The 15,964-nt window shown below is 39.4% G+C and overlaps 1 protein-coding gene across 4 annotated transcripts in view; it reads left to right on the top strand.

Moving 5' to 3' along the window:
• Positions 1 to 15,964, top strand: part of LOC130206922 (calcium-activated potassium channel subunit alpha-1-like) — a 135,328-nt gene that overhangs the window by 92,198 nt on the left and 27,166 nt on the right. For 3 of the 4 annotated variants that reach the window (XM_056435199.1, XM_056435197.1, XM_056435196.1), the window contains exons 14-19: positions 103 to 258; positions 769 to 878; positions 1,046 to 1,108; positions 5,100 to 5,186; positions 5,286 to 5,362; positions 14,290 to 14,370. In XM_056435199.1, coding sequence (XP_056291174.1) covers positions 103 to 258; positions 769 to 878; positions 1,046 to 1,108; positions 5,100 to 5,186; positions 5,286 to 5,362; positions 14,290 to 14,370 — 574 coding nt within the window. The remainder of the gene's footprint in view (positions 1 to 102; positions 259 to 768; positions 879 to 1,045; positions 1,109 to 5,099; positions 5,187 to 5,285; positions 5,363 to 14,289; positions 14,371 to 15,964) is intronic. The other variant, XM_056435200.1, reaches the window with a different exon arrangement.

Raw genomic sequence — 15,964 nt, 5'->3', positions numbered from 1 at the left:
TATGGGCCAGAAAATGAGCACTGTGTTCCCCCTTTAAGAAATATGAATCATGTGCTTAGATGTCTGCGTCGTGTGACCTCCTCTCTCTGTCATGTGCTGAAGGCCCATCTGCTGAACATTCCAAGCTGGAACTGGAGAGAGGGTGACGATGCTATCTGTCTGGCGGAGCTGAAGGCAGGCTTCATTGCCCAGAGCTGTCTGGCTCAGGGCCTGTCCACCATGCTAGCCAACCTCTTCTCTATGAGGTCCTTCATTGAGGTAACACAGAGGACAAGTTCAACTTGCCTGGTCTCAGCCGCTCCTTCTGAACGGACTGAAGTAATTGGGTTGAATGAATTTTCCCATTGCATTTTTTGTAAATTAGATGATTCATTCAGCGATTGAAGGTGAGGTTACGATAAGTGGATACAGTAGGTTCTCTGCCGACAGACGGACGAGATCTGTCAAACACGGAACATACCCCGGAAAATGTTGACATCTTCGTCCAGACTTCCATTAGTATGATTTCAGTCGTCCTGGCACATCGTATTTTACTGTGAGATTTCATATGGAATCTGTTTAGTGTGTCTGTGGCTCAAAATTGAAGAGGTGCTTCTCTCTTTCAAAGAACTTTTCTCTTGTCATAAAGATGATGAATCAGCTTATAATGAGCAGGCTGATGTTGTGCGGTGGAACATCTGCATACCACATTGGGCTGCTATTTGAAGAAAAACAGTGTTGCTTTTTTGTCTTCTGACATTTCCATGCTTGTTTTTTTGTTGTTGTCAGATTGAGGAGGATACATGGCAGAAGTATTACCTAGAAGGGGTGGCTAATGAGATGTACACAGAGTATTTGTCCAGTGCCTTTGTCGGCCTCACCTTCCCCACTGTCTGTGAGTAAGTATCGCTCTTTCCTCGCTCAGCAAGCCCACTGTCAGTGGTAGGTATAGCTAACAACTCTGAAGTGAGAAAATAAACACGAGACGTGGATTTCAAAGACGTTTGAACACATCGGTCATTTGCTCTTACGCTGCTGTCCTCTAATAAATGCATATGTTTTTCAGGCTGTGTTACGTGAAGTTGAAGCTGCTACTCATTGCGATCAAGTCGGAGCAAAGTGAAAGCAGGTTTGTCTATTGCATCTTTCTTCCACTAACGTCAGGTATAACTGTGTTATAAGTGGACTACTGTGTGTCTCGCTTCAAGCGGATCTGTTAAAAAAAATATAATACCTTATTCCCCCTTAATCCTCTTTTGTAACTTTAAAAACAGTTGATATTTGATAGACATTCGTTTTGTGATTGACGTTTGAATGATAGCATGCCAATGTAAGCATCATTACACACACTAACAGAAAGCACTCAGAGAGCACAAACCTCTGCCAAGGCTGCACAGTCATCTGGAGTTTCTGTTTTTCATTTAAGTGTGCCAAAACGTTAATGTTAATTACATAGAGTGCAGTGGTACATGATAAATATAGTTTTTAAGAAATGTAGCAGAAGAACATGGATCTGCACCAAAACCTTACTTATTCCCTCATGACCTCAGGTTTCTCCAAATTTAATTGAATTCTGATGACAACTTTTTGGAATTTCATTCTATTTGGCAAAGAAATAAATGAGACTGATAATACTGGCTCTATGTTCTCAGTGGTGCTAACTAGATAACAACAAGTCTGATACTTTTACCGAACCTTGCAGGATAAAGGATACAGATCTGGTTGAAATGTCTTCTTGGTTTATTACTGTAGGTAACGGCAGCACTGCAACATCTTTTTGTCCTATGTTGATTATATTTTGCCGTCAATTAAGAGATACCCGAATTACCAATCTGCTGCACAATCAAATTTCATGTCATGTTTTTCCTTAACTTGATTCCTTTGTGTCCCTGTTCACTGTATATGATAACGAGTAACTCTACAACATGTCCGTCTTAACACCAATAACAACATGAAGTCCTATTTTTCACTAATCTCAATTGCCAAATCTCCCTCACTCTTCCCCATTTACTTGTGTCAAATGATTTTTGTGTGTATTGATAGAGTTTCATGTTTAATTGTGGTCATTTTGATATTAGACGTTAAAACCAAACTTAAATAAATACAAAATGTACATGCATGAAATAACTTCATGTTGTGTCTGTACAGAGTTGCGAATCGTGCTGCCATAACAAGTGTACCTACTAAATAACAAGGGAAACATTAGAAACATATTCTCCTATTCGTTTATGCTCATGACAACTGTTTGATTTGAGATGTTTTCTTGTTGTTTGCAGAAGCCGAAAGCGGTATGCCCTCTACCTTATCTTACTTCCAAAGTTCAACCCAATCTGCACCACTTTAAAGCTTCTGACTTTGGGAGTTTCCCCAAGGATATTTTTCCAAACACTATCTCACAGGCCTCTATTCCTAAGTTTTTTTTTATGGTGTCCCTTGTGCATAACGCACTAACTTCTTTGCAGGCAGAGAGAGGGTAGATAAATTGGACATTTGTAGAAGTGCTGTTTCTGTGTCTTTGCTGTTGTCGCTGTACCAAAGCCAAACGCTCACCCCTTCTCCATTTCTACCTCCGATTTAATCTTTTGAGTTTTGTCCTTTCCTTAATTTGTGTTTCTCCCTTTCACTTATTTTTTAGTGTTGCCCAGTTGTTACCCTACTGCATGCTTGCTTTGCCAAGCAAGTTCTTCCACTTATGGTGTTTTTAAATCAGTACTTCGTGGTTCTTTGATTCTGAACCAGTGAGGAGTTTGTTTACACATAATTTAAACCTCAGACGGGTCCATAAACACTGGTAATCTGTTTTTCTTCATTATGGATTTAATCTTGAAATACATTAACTGATTATTAATTATTACTGTTGGCAGTAGCTGATTATGATACAATATGATCTTTTTCTTCATGGTTTCATTACACCAGCAGCACCTCACCAATTTGTGTTTTCTTTTCATCAATTCACACACTAGTAAAAGGCATGGAAGTGATGGATTTTGGATGGCATTAAGTGGATCCAAGCTGAAATATAATAACCATAGGCCAAAATGTTCATAAAGTGCCCCACATTTCACTTTTGCATTCCATCACCCTCTCATGTTCTCAGTTAAACGTATATTCATCTGTGCACGTCTGTATGTCTGGTTTATGTGTGATTACCTCAAAAGGAAGAGTTTAGGTGGGAATGAGCGTGTACATTTTTGTGTGTCTCAGCCACTATGTTAACTCCATGCTTGTGCGTCTGTCGAGTAGATGTTCTTAAGTGAGGTCACTTCCTGTCAGTTTGGTGTTTGAGAAACAATCCAACTGCACAGAAGTTACTGCAACCGTCTGCATCTACGTACCTGTCCTTATACCTGTACTTCAGTGGCTTTGCCTTTCTGTCTGACTATTGTCCTCTTCATGCTGTATGGTTCTGTAACTGCATGCTATGACATGATCACATACGGTGTTTGATGCTTGTTTTGTTGCTCACAATATGAGGTTTTAATGCTTTTTAAGCTTCTATTCACCAGTTTACACCTGAACAAAGAAAAATGTATTGTATAAATAATCCTGTAAAATCTCAGATTTGGGCAGCAATGTTTGTGGAACTGTGGTCTTTGATCTGTTTCTTTAATTTATTTTCACTTAAGCGCATGCCAGGCGTAACGCCTCTTTACTTCTCTGGGGGCTATTTAATCTGAGAGGGTGTTAGATTCTATTTCAGTTATTGAATCGAAAAATGTGGAAGTAAAAATATACTGGTGCAATTTGATCACAACCCCGACATGTGTATGGATTCAATTGCTCCCTTCATATTTTTGTTTATTTTCTCCAATGTAGCCTTTTTCAGAGCCCAGAGGAAAGATGTTTTCTCAAATGTACTACTTCACTGCTGCTCTAAGTTCTGCACAGATAACACACTTTTTCTAAATGTGTTCCTAAAATGCCAACAACATTTTTTATCTCGATAGGAAGAAACGTTAACTCCACACAGACAGTAGTTTTGTGAGTCAAATTAAAGTTTTATTGTCACAAATTAACAAAAGTTTGAGTTTCAAATTGAGTAAATTAAATCAAAAAATCTATGGATTGTCATCTTTCATCTGGGCTCATCGTATCTTGAAGGAATGTGACCCTCAACGAGTTGTGGGTTCAGTGTTTTGATTTCCTAGTTCACACGTACATCATTGATGATTGTTGCCCACAGGTAACCATTAATGACCAGTGTGTGTGTGCATATATATGTATGAGCGTACAGTATGTGTGTATTGTGTGTACTCGTTGTGTCAGTCTAATTGATGGGGAATGATACAGCCAGCCACTGTAAGTGCTCAGGAGTCCCACACTAAATAGAAATGGTTTGCTAGATAATCTCTTGATATTTATTTCTAGTTCAGCTTTTTTTTCAGCATGCCAGCATAATTGTGTCTTTAGACATGCATATAATTAATGCAGTCAATTAAGTCAATATTGATATTGCTGGATATGCATTGTAATTATGTTCTCCCTATAATTCAAGTTAGCAGACTCACTACTGATTTAGATATGAGTTTCTCCACCTTTGGACTTATCTTTTTCCTAGAGCAGTAATATAAAGCTATATAAACTATAGCGAGAGTGCAACCCACTTTGTGTCGGCAGGAAAAAGAGCTGTTCATTCCATTGCATCCCACTGTCGACTACTAACCGAGATAACAACTCTTACTGTACATTCTCTGTAGTGCAGACATGTCTGTGTCCATCATGACATGTGTTTGGACTAGATGACTGTATTTGAGTGCTGACACTAAAACCACTCCATAGCCATAATTCTAATTATTTCTGCCCATGTCCCTTTACTCGTACCTCTCTGTCACCTTTCTCACCCTGTGGCAAACCAATACCATATTATAAAGAAAATACTAAAAAATGCAATGTGCGATCATACTGTTGTACATTCTGTTCATCCATGTGAGTATCACATCAGCAAATTGCCCACAATCAAAAACCAAAAAAAAGGTCAGATAAGCACAGTGTACATCCGATTAATGGGTTCACCGAGTCTGTGTACCATTCCTCTTGATTAGCATGTTATGTTCATGAACGGAGTGAAGTGTTGTCCAAAAGTTAATGAGCATGATGTGTCTATTTCTCTGATAACCCAGCATCCTCATCAACCCGGGTAACCATGTCAAGTTGAAGGAAGGAACGCTGGGCTTTTTCATCGCCAGTGATGCCAAGGAGGTGAAGAGGTAATATGGCAATCTTGATGAACAGCTGAACACTGATTATGTGTAAAGGGCCAGTTTGATTATTCTAGGTGCTAAACATCTTTACTGGGTCACTTTTAGAGCATTTTTCTACTGCAAAGCTTGTCACGACGACATCACAGACGCTAAGCGGATCAAGAAGTGCGGCTGCAAACGACGTGAGTAGCTGCGCCTTTATTTTTCCCCATCGACACCCCTCTTTCTCTTTCCCCATAAATTACCTGTGGTTCTGTGTCGCATTACACTTACGGTTCATATCTAACTGTACCTCTCAATGTGTCATTGTTCCCATGTACCTTGACGATGTGATTTTAAAGGTAATGCTGTATGTTGTCACACCATTATACCCTGAGGAAAGTGTTTATTATAGGTTACAATTGAACTTCCATAATTCCATTTGCGAATGAACATCAGTCGATATCTGATTTAATTTGTTATAGTCATGTTTTAATTCTTTTTTATTTACATAAATGAAGAATGTAGTAGCAGTATATGCCATTATAAAGACCGTAGGCATATAGTAGATACACTTGAAATTGTGTTAGTTGACAGCTGAAAAGAACAAAAATGGAAAACATCCACAATAAGAGAGACAATGTATCGGACAATGAGCTTTTTTTAATGCAATATTTAAATATATTAGAAAATATGACCATGCAAATGCTATGAGAGTAATGAGCTCAGCCTCTGTGATCTTAATTGTTACATTTAGACAATACACCTCAGCCCCTGTCAAAGGAAGAGTTTCCCACTTTAATTCTGCAGACATACCATTGCCATTAAGGCAGGGACAGCACATGAATAGAACCTGACCTATGCACAGTCGTCACTTGTCAGGACATGTTAGCCACTGGATAAATAATTCAGGTGAATATCCCATATTTCTGCTAAAAGGTCACAGACAATTACTGTAAGCAGCCTGTTAGAGAACAAGACTGGTTTTCAAAAAGATACCCACCATTTACTTCTTTTGTCTGTGTCATTTAAATTATTCAGAAAATATCTTGCTCTCCCAGCTCAATTGAATCATCAGGCTTTTCACACTCTGAGACCAAGGTGATCGACATGGCGTTGTGTTTTATGCTATTAGTTCCCAACACAAGAGTTGCATTTAGAAAATGACAGTTCCATTACTGCAAGGGATGTCTGTCTGACAGTATGTTCTCTTCTATCATGTGTTGTTCTCTTCTGTTGTTTTCTCCATGTTTCTTTATGACCAGTGACACACTTTTGATGTATTTCCTTCCCTGCTGCCATTGGAAAACACCACTTTATTTAACTACTCACTGGTAGTGATTTATTGTGAGTAAAAAAAAAATGGCTGTACTTTTACCCAGAGTGCAGTGCAATTGTGTTTTCCTCTTCAGCTAATGGTATACTGTATCGATGTTGCATGTACCAGTGTAGCTTCTGCATCCTTCTCCTCGCCTTTCATTTCTACTGTACTGTGCTTAGACCTGACCAAAACCAGAACAGCTGGAAAAAACCTCATACCCACATCAGGCCTTCTCATGACGCCCCCAGTCAGCTGATGCTCTTACTGGTTGGAAATGACAATTAAGTATGACTTAATAGGATGTGGCCGGCAAGATCTGCAGTTTTCCCCTCACTATTCGATGATCCAACCAATCTCATGTGGCAGCTTTGGAAGCCAATCTGCGGCAAGTCTTATGCCATTATCGATGATTAACTTCCCTGTAGCGTAATGCTCCAAGAAAGTACAGAATGAACGTACTAAAAATCACATATGCCATACAGTAATCACAGATTTAGTAGAGCTAACACAAGGGGAAGGAAATTAACAAGAACCACTGAGGTTTAAATTGATGTGCTTTCCGTCAGAGGAGGTTTTGTGTGCGGCTGTACTTTCAGAGAGCAGAAAATGTCCTTGCGGGAAGTTCAGCAAATCCTAACGACCTAGGTTGCCAAAACACAATCAAAACAGTCTGGTATCCCCCTTGCCCCACTTCTCTGTGATCTCAGCCCCTTTGTAAACTTTGGGTCCTCGTCCTGCTCTGGCCGAGGTTTCAGAGATCATCAGTTCCTCTCAGAGTTGAAATGTCACCACACATGTCTTGTGCATTTCAAATCTAGGCAGATGTTGGGCAACATTTTTAATTTTTTTCCTACTTGCTGCATTGGATTAATTTCACTATAGCTGTGCAGTGTTACATGCCACAGCGATAGATTGCCACTAGATGGCGATGTCATGCCAGAGTCATGTCTAATAATACAATATTCAAATGGTGATGTCTATAGAGGAAACTTAAATCCCCTGAAACCCGTTCAGCAAAAATGCAAGGCTGACTTTGATGTGTTTCTGTGCATTAGGGTAATATATTTTATAAAGAAAAAAAAAGATTTACAGATTGTGAAATTCCTTCAGGTTTTGTTTATCTGACATGGTGTAAGCCTTTCCAAGGACACAAGCATCTGTCTCCTGCACTTGGCCACCACTGCAATAAGCTACTGTGCACTGTGCTTACTATCGCTCACAAGTTCAACTCTTGAGCTTCTGTAACAGGATGATTTTCCTTGCAATCTTTGCTGAATAGGGAAGTCTTAGGGGGATATATCAGAATGGTGCTTTCTTTGGGACATCCTTCATATTCAACATGGAGCCCTGATAGCTTCTGTTTAAGTATGTTGTGCCTCGGTGTATTATAGGAGATGCTGACTGAACCCATGCCGACAGTTTATCAGGGCAGCCGTCATGTTGAATTTTCAATTATGAATGTCCTGAATGCACACCGTATCATTCAAGGCCGGAATCTGGGTATTTGTAATGTCAAAAGTCAAAGACATCGTCGGTGTGTGTGTGTGTGTGTTTGTGTACACGTCTTGTGTTATCCATCACTCCCCTTCCAATGTGTCAATAATCTACATTGTAAAAAACAACAACATGTACTGTGGTCCGAATGCTTAAGCAAAAACTCTGAAGTTAAGAAATTCCAGCATGAAGTGATAGCATCGCTGCACCTTGTCTACCGTACCGCCAAACTGTTTCAACAGTTATCTCCATATCTTCTCTCGTTGCTATGACCGAAACTACGTTTTCTGCATGCCTTATTACATGCTCATAAGGCACATCTGTATGCCACAGCATGCAACCGTCCCTGATGCCTTCATCCCATGGGTTATGAACTGCGTTTCCCATTCTTTCCCTGGCCAGAAGCTGTAACACATTACTTTATTCAAGATCTTATTTTCCGATGTGACTCCGAGTCAAAGATGCTGAAAGTGTCTCTGGAAAGGTGCCAGACAGTATTAGCCTGCTGTCTGTTTGCACCTTGGCAATGAGGGAATGGGAACCAGGGACTGCTTCTGCCCAGAGTCAGAGCAATCTCGATGTGCGACTCTCGTAACTTTCACTCCTGCTTCCCTCGGGGTTTAGAGCTTCACATACGCACACTCTCACACACCACACACACACATCCACTCTTACCTAAACAAGAGCCTGCTATTAAATGCTATTTTCTTAATAGCATTTTCTTTGGATTGATAATTAAATAGAAACATCAATGAAACTATTTGATACAATCATAATGGCATTGGTGTTGATCCTTGAAAAACAGTAACAGTGGTGATTTGGGCCTACATGGGTAATTATTAAAAGGCCGTCCCAACCTGATTTTATTGAGCGGACACAATTAAACAAGCCCATTCAGTATTTCCACCTCATGCATTTGAGGCTTGTGGATAATAAATAATTGTGCATTTTATTACCTATAAATCTGTGAGACGAAGAGTGGCATTTCCTCTTTTAAAAGTTACATATATGCAAACTTTAAATTGATACAGAATCACATAATATTTACCAACATATACATTCCTTATCCTGACTTACCATTTATACATGCATGCACATAAGAGTGAAGCTTCCCTTGGGGAGTGGAGCAGTGACACTGCAGGTTTGCATCGACAGTAGCATGACTTGGCCCGTCTAGCCAGTAGAATAGTGTGATGCCTTGGACAGAGCCGCTACAGCTGCATGTTGGGATACAGGTACGTGATCCACTCCTTCAGCCAATTGGATAGAGGATGTACAAATGTATGAACCATTGTATGAGGTTGCTGCTGACGACATTGCGTATGCCTCTCTTCCCTGAATGCCTCCCTCCCTCTTTCCTTTCTCCTCAACCCTCCTTCCCACTGTTATAGTTTTGCCTTGTGACCTGTTACAGCCTTAGCACACAGCTTGACCTCCAGATCTCCAGACTCAGTCAATCAAAAAGAGATATAATGCACCGCATTAAGAGTATTCTATTATGTATATTGTTGGATTGTAATGTGTCCAAATTTGACTCTTCCAACTAAAAATGTAAAGAATAATTGGATGACTTATTTTTCGGTAAAGTAATTTGAATCTGAAATATATCTTGGCGCTTGGATAGTGTTAATTTAATATTAGGTCTGTGGTAGCAGGGGGCTAAGGCATGCACTCTCTGATGAAGTTACCTTCCGACTTCCCCTGGATGAATATTTCTCCTTTTGCCATTAACTTGCTGCTTTTCCTTTCCTCTCATCCCAAAACCTGACTGTAGCCAAGATGTCCATCTACAAACGAATGAAACTGGCATGTTGTTTTGATTGCGGCCTTTCAGAGCAAGACTGCTCTTGCATGTCAGGCAGTGTACATAGTAACATGGACACCCTTCAGAGGGCCTACCCACTTTCCTCTGTCTCTGTTCATGATTGCGCAACCACTTTACGTGCCTGTAAGTTACATCGCCCAACACATGCTGTTAGATGTTTGTGGTACGTGCTCTGTGTATATTGTACCATGCAGAGGTACTGTATGTGTACGTGTGTGTCTGTGATGACGTCCATGTGGTGTAGTCCGCTAACTTTGACTCCATAGTTTAGTTTGTGTAGCTTTGGAGTCGTGAATACATTTTCTTAATATTTTTTAAATTATCTATCTCTATCTATATATATATATATATATATATATATATAAATATATATCGATCTATCTGGCTTTCTGTCTATCTATTTATTCCTGATTTTCAAATTTTTTTATTTGAATTTATAATTTTATAAGATTAAGATTATTTTATTCACCTTCAGTATTCTTCAGTTACTTCTCATTTTCCTTTGACATTGTTTATGTACTACCTGTGGTGGGTTAGTGGTGGTGTGGCTCTGTGGTGCTGCTGTACTGTACAGTACTGTAGGTGTCAGACATGTGGCTAACGCATGCTGTATCAGTCATGCAATTGTGTGATCAAATCCCTATTGGATCTGATGCATTTTGAACTGTAAAGGTAAGATATCTGTATACAACCAAATGGAACGTATTATTTTATTCTCATGGTTTCAGCCTGTATCGTACTGATGGTGTTTGTGAAATGATTGTTTTATATATTTATTTGAAGGTCCTTACAAAACCTCTGAGTTGACACTGTTTTCAGTTTTCACTGTTTTCAGTTAAAGCAGCTTTGCTTCTGTTCCTTTTTTTCTTTTACCTTTAACTTAACTTTTCTGATCAACGAGTCTTTAGTTTCACTTTAATGCAGAAGATAAGAGAAAATCATATCTGAAATGGTGTTTTGTAGTTTTCTAACGGTCTTGTCGAGCCTTATAAAAGAGGTGCAGCGCACTGATAGTAAAACATATTTTCATTGCTGACATTGCTTCAGGAATGTGACTAATAATATCTCAACCACCTGAAATGCCCTTCTACTCTTTTAGGCTTTTAGAAAATGAAAAAGTGCAAGAAGAACACATCCAATTCTTCACACAATCAACATTGTTTTTTGGACAGAAAGTGTCCCTTTGTACATTTTATTGTATGAAATGCCCTGCTCAAACTCTGATCACAACTATTTGAAATTATTTTAGGTAGTGTATCTATCTCCTGCAGTCTTTAACAGTCTACACATATCACATACACTGCATGAGAGAAGGGATGAGCGCTAAGGGTAAGGTGAAGACAAATACAAAGGTCGAGAGAGGCTTTGTACAGTAGGAAAGAACAAGAAATAGACATGCTGAGAGAAAAACCCGAAATGCAAATGACAAAATGGTGATAGTTTGCTTGATAAAGAAAAGGTCGGAGGACAAAAGCTCTTAGCAGATTACCCTCCTTTCAATGTTGCTTTTGAGTGGATGGGAAATACTAAATCGTCTGTCAATTACACATGGCATCAGTAGACTAGCTATCAAAGCCTTTGGTTCAGACGTACAGATCCGATTTCCTTCTCAACATTCTCCCACCGTCTGCCGACTCAGCCTAGATTAGTGTCAAACATACCATGATGAGTTTGGCTTGGCCTCTTGTAGTTCGGCCGGCGCTGATATCCCTTGGTACCAATTACTGGCCATTACATGGTTACTGATCTCACTTCTCCCTCAACCCCCTGTAGGATTTCAAGAAAGCCTCCCCTGTCTTAGATTTCTTTCCCTTTTTAACTCTGACTTTGTCTGAACAAAGTCAGTTTACTAAAGAAGTGCATTGGGCTTTGTCAGTCAGGGATTGTTGGATTTCCTCTCTCAATTTCCCCTGTTTTTCCCCCAGCAGACTGAAAGGATAAGACATCTTTATCCATGATGACTTCATGGCCGTGTACATCTGAACCAGAATGTTCTAGCCTTAGTACTTGGATAATTGATTTCTTGGATAGAACTCATTAATTTAATGCACCCTGTGTTCTAATGTAAGTTACATTTGGACAACCTAATGCAACACAGTGCAACCCATAAACAACAACTTCGGTGTTGCTTTATGATCTTTAATGATTCAATATTGACTTAATATGCATTTTTGATATGCACTCATCTTCGAGGTTAGGTGAGTCATGTGATATTTGGTGAAATTGGTAAACCCCTTGTGCAAATGGAGTTATCTCTGGAAAAATTAGCTGACTAATTGAATGTAGTCTTCTGTTACGAGAAATCATTCATATATAAATCCTACAGTTTGGTCAGACAATGAAATGTTGGAGTGAAAATAAGACGAGTCATAAGCTTGACTTAGCGGTGGAATTTTTTGAAGATAAGATGGAACATTTAGTCAGAAGAGGGCAAAGACCAGTCGTTACTACAAGTGAATAGTTAACAGATTTAGTTCAAAACCACCCATTAGAGTTTCCCTTTGTGTGGTTGTGTGTATTGATTTGTGTATTCAACAATTTAAGTTTTTAAATATTCCCAGAAGTTATTCAGAAATGGTCAGCGGAATGAGTCATTTTGGTAATCTGTATTTTATCTACATATGGTCTTTCTTTGTGACCAGACCCTCAGCACAAGCAGCCAGCTTCCTTCAGTGAAACAAACTCGACACGTGACAGGAGGTTTTATATAATGGAGAGGCTGACAGCTTTTATAAAGCTGGGCTATGGACAAGGGTTGGAGCCCCGGGGCTCTGGAGATGCTTTCAGCTAGTTCACGGCCATTTGGACTGTGGCTGTGAGTGTGTGTGCACTTCTATCTATGTGGCTGTGCATGTGTGTGCATCTGCATCTCATTGCTGGGGACCTTATCTTTCCTGACACGGAAATTATGTTTGCATTTTCCTTTTCCCAGCCCTGCTGGTCTGTCACCAAACTTGCCCTGACAGCTGCTGTCCACCAGGCAGGCTTGCCCCCCCCCCCCCCACCCTCTGTCCTATGCCGCCTCGCTACGCCCCAGATGCTAGCCAGTTAGTCTGCCGCCTCTGCAGTGCGGGCAGATTGCTAGAGACAGATGCCAGGGCCACTGTGGGTCCCTGTTTGAGGATCTGTGTCAGAGGCCAGCCTTGGGCCCTCACTGTGACCTTTACCGCTGGAAGAGACTCTGGGAAAGAGCTGGGAGTGTCAGCAGCTCGGAGCTCATTTGAAATGCTTACTGTATCAGTACTTCTATCGGTACCCGTCTTCGCTACCTCCTCAGTCTGGGCCATGAACTGTAATTCCCAGATAAATAATAGTTCTGACATAAGCGGAGACCTTGCTCAACTATTTTTAGAGAACAACCCACAATATTTAAAAGTGAAGCATTGAACCCATGTTCCAAAACATCCCTTTCATCCAGATCTCTATTCATGCATTGATGTGGACTGCATGTAAAGATCAAGTCTCTTTGCATTTGTGCTCTTTTACCGCGGCTGTTTTGAGTAGCGAGTGTCCGCTCTCTGTTTTCTGGACATCTACACGCACTCAGTATGTAGTTGTTGTCTTTGCACCCCATGGTGGCTCTATTTGTTCTATCTACAGACCTCACAGTGCTCATCACATTTAAATCAAAATGTAAAAAGTCAAAGCATTTAATGACTTTTTAAAATACGAAACATTACCTTGTTAGATCTACCACTGAAACTGTGTAACCTCAAATGTAGCTTTTTTTAATGAAAATAAAAAATTAGCCATTAGTCTGTCATTACATTTCATTACAGGTTGAGTGCACTTTTCTAAAAGCATGGCTCAATCTCAGAATAGGCAGCTCATTTCATCCACCTGTCTGCCTAGTTTGTGACATCATCACCACCACCATTAGGTTTTTCCATAATTTATATTAATTGTACCTTTTTAATTTTTGGTTAATGCCCTCATGCCTTTCACTGGTTGTACTCCATCAGAGATACATTTGATTTAATTTCCACACACCGCTCTTATGTTGATGTCTCTAATTCCGAATGTGCCTATTTCATTACATCCTTTCTCCCCCTGTGTGACCTGCCACTTGTCTTTGCATTTTCCTCAGCCAAATATAAGTATAATGGATATGTCAGATCACGTAAGTGTGTTTCTCTGTCCTTCTCCATTCTGCTCCAGCTCTGTGTTTAGACTGAAGACCCCCACAGTGTCATGTAACATAATTAGTACTCATGCTATGCTTTAGTATTTGCTTTGGTGTCCCCTATTCCTTTAGAATATACTGATGTTGTCTTGTATCTTATACAGAGACAAAGTACAATCACAGTTTAACCAGTGTAAAATGCAATGTTTAACTCAGATAGTTAAACAGTTTAGAATTTCCATAATTCAACCTATGTTGATTGGAAATCAATTCCTGGTATTGAAAGCAACTGAAAAAAACATTATTTTATGTTTGATAATACCATGTAGTTCCATAAGATATTCTTTTTGTATTGTACTGCATGTAGCAGCAGATGGCGCTACAACACCAGGGAACAGTGGAAGTCAGAAAGAGGCTGGCGTTCGATTCAAAGCTGATTGCAATTTAGGTAAATCTTAAATAATTGTTAAATGCATATTTTTTTATTATACTGGTTAAGAATATTGGTTAATTGCTATTTTTCACCTCTAACATTTTACATGTATATGTCTATTCAATGTATTTGTTCTCCTTAAGAATATTGATATTGAAGAAATTTATTTTTTCCCTCTTTGAACTGAAATAGTGGCTGTCTCTAAGCAGAAATAAAAGAATATGGAGCTGTCATAATATTAGTTTTAGTTGTATGCGTAAAACAAATAAATAAATAAGAAATATGCATTGCATAAAAAGATTTTTGAAAAACAAAGCACGCTCATGCAGCAAACACCATACTGGCAAAGCCAGCTTAGCTCACATGCTAAAGTAAACATTTGTAGTTGTTAGTCCTCTGCCTCATCCTCCAGTTCACATTGGGTCACGACAATCTGATACGGCTTGCATGCAGGACAGTACCGTCATGTGATTAGCATTTCAGGAAGGGACAGTTGCCGTCTGCGTTGTTCAGGATGCACAGTGGACCTGCCAGGGCGGGTGAGCGCTCTCTAACGCTGCACGTGTTTGACAAGGGCCAGATGAATCCAGGAGCTATCGGTGGCGCCCCGTAAATCAAGGAGGCAGCTGACGGCTGGGATAAACGTCTGTTTATCCCCCGGGGCCACCCAAGCATGCTCTCTCCTCGAAACAACCAACCAAGCACCCTTCTACCAAAGGGAGGAACAGGGCTTCTCCTCCCGTTCAACTTTACAGCCACTTCAATACACGCAAACATACAGGTTGACTCTGCAGCCTCAGTCAAGTTGTGTGTGGGTGTGTGTGTGTTTGGGTGTTTGGTGGGACAGCTTGTAATCAGATAATTAAATGATCACATTAAAAACAGCAGGTACAGTTAAAACCACTATGAATGAATATAAGACTCCATCTTTGGTCTGGAATTAAACTAAATTTAGATACACAATACAAAATGAATCCTCTATAAATGTTCTACGATACAACGTTTTTGAATTAATTATATTCTAAATGATTAGTTCTAGTTGTATATTTGTAGAAGTAAAAGCATTCTGCAACGCATTATGCTTGAAATGACACTATCTGATTTAATTTGACTGGCTTTAGCCGTGTCTGTGTTTGTGTTCTCTCAGAAATGCAACTGAGAAAGAACACAAAGAGACTTCTAACTCATTCATTTTTGTCTCAAATGCAAAGTAAATGTCACTGCCAAGTAGATAAGAAAAGATGAAGTTTCAACACCATGTTTCAGAAAAATCAAATGATAAATGAGTCCTGTTTTTATGTCATTCATTTTTTTTTTACTTAATCAGAACTGAAATGAGAAAAAAAACATTTTCATACAGGATTTTAAATCTCTTTTTTGTCTTACATATTTATTTGAAGTCAATAAATCTCTTTCTTATCGACAAATTAACCTGTTTAACACCTTTTAGTAAAATGATTGATTTTTGAGTATTTTTTATTTGTCCTTAATCTTTGATAAAAAAAAATTATAATTTAAAACAAACAAGGTCATCTTCGGGAGTTTAATCACTAACTTATTCCTCAGCATTAATGCAGGCTTTCTCACACTTTTATTCTCCATTGTTTGA

This window comes from Pseudoliparis swirei, chromosome 17, assembly GCF_029220125.1.
Source record: "Pseudoliparis swirei isolate HS2019 ecotype Mariana Trench chromosome 17, NWPU_hadal_v1, whole genome shotgun sequence".
NCBI lineage: Eukaryota > Metazoa > Chordata > Actinopteri > Perciformes > Liparidae > Pseudoliparis > Pseudoliparis swirei.
The sequence above is the reverse complement of the archived record's forward strand: the minus strand, read 5'-3'. Positions and strand labels throughout refer to the sequence as shown.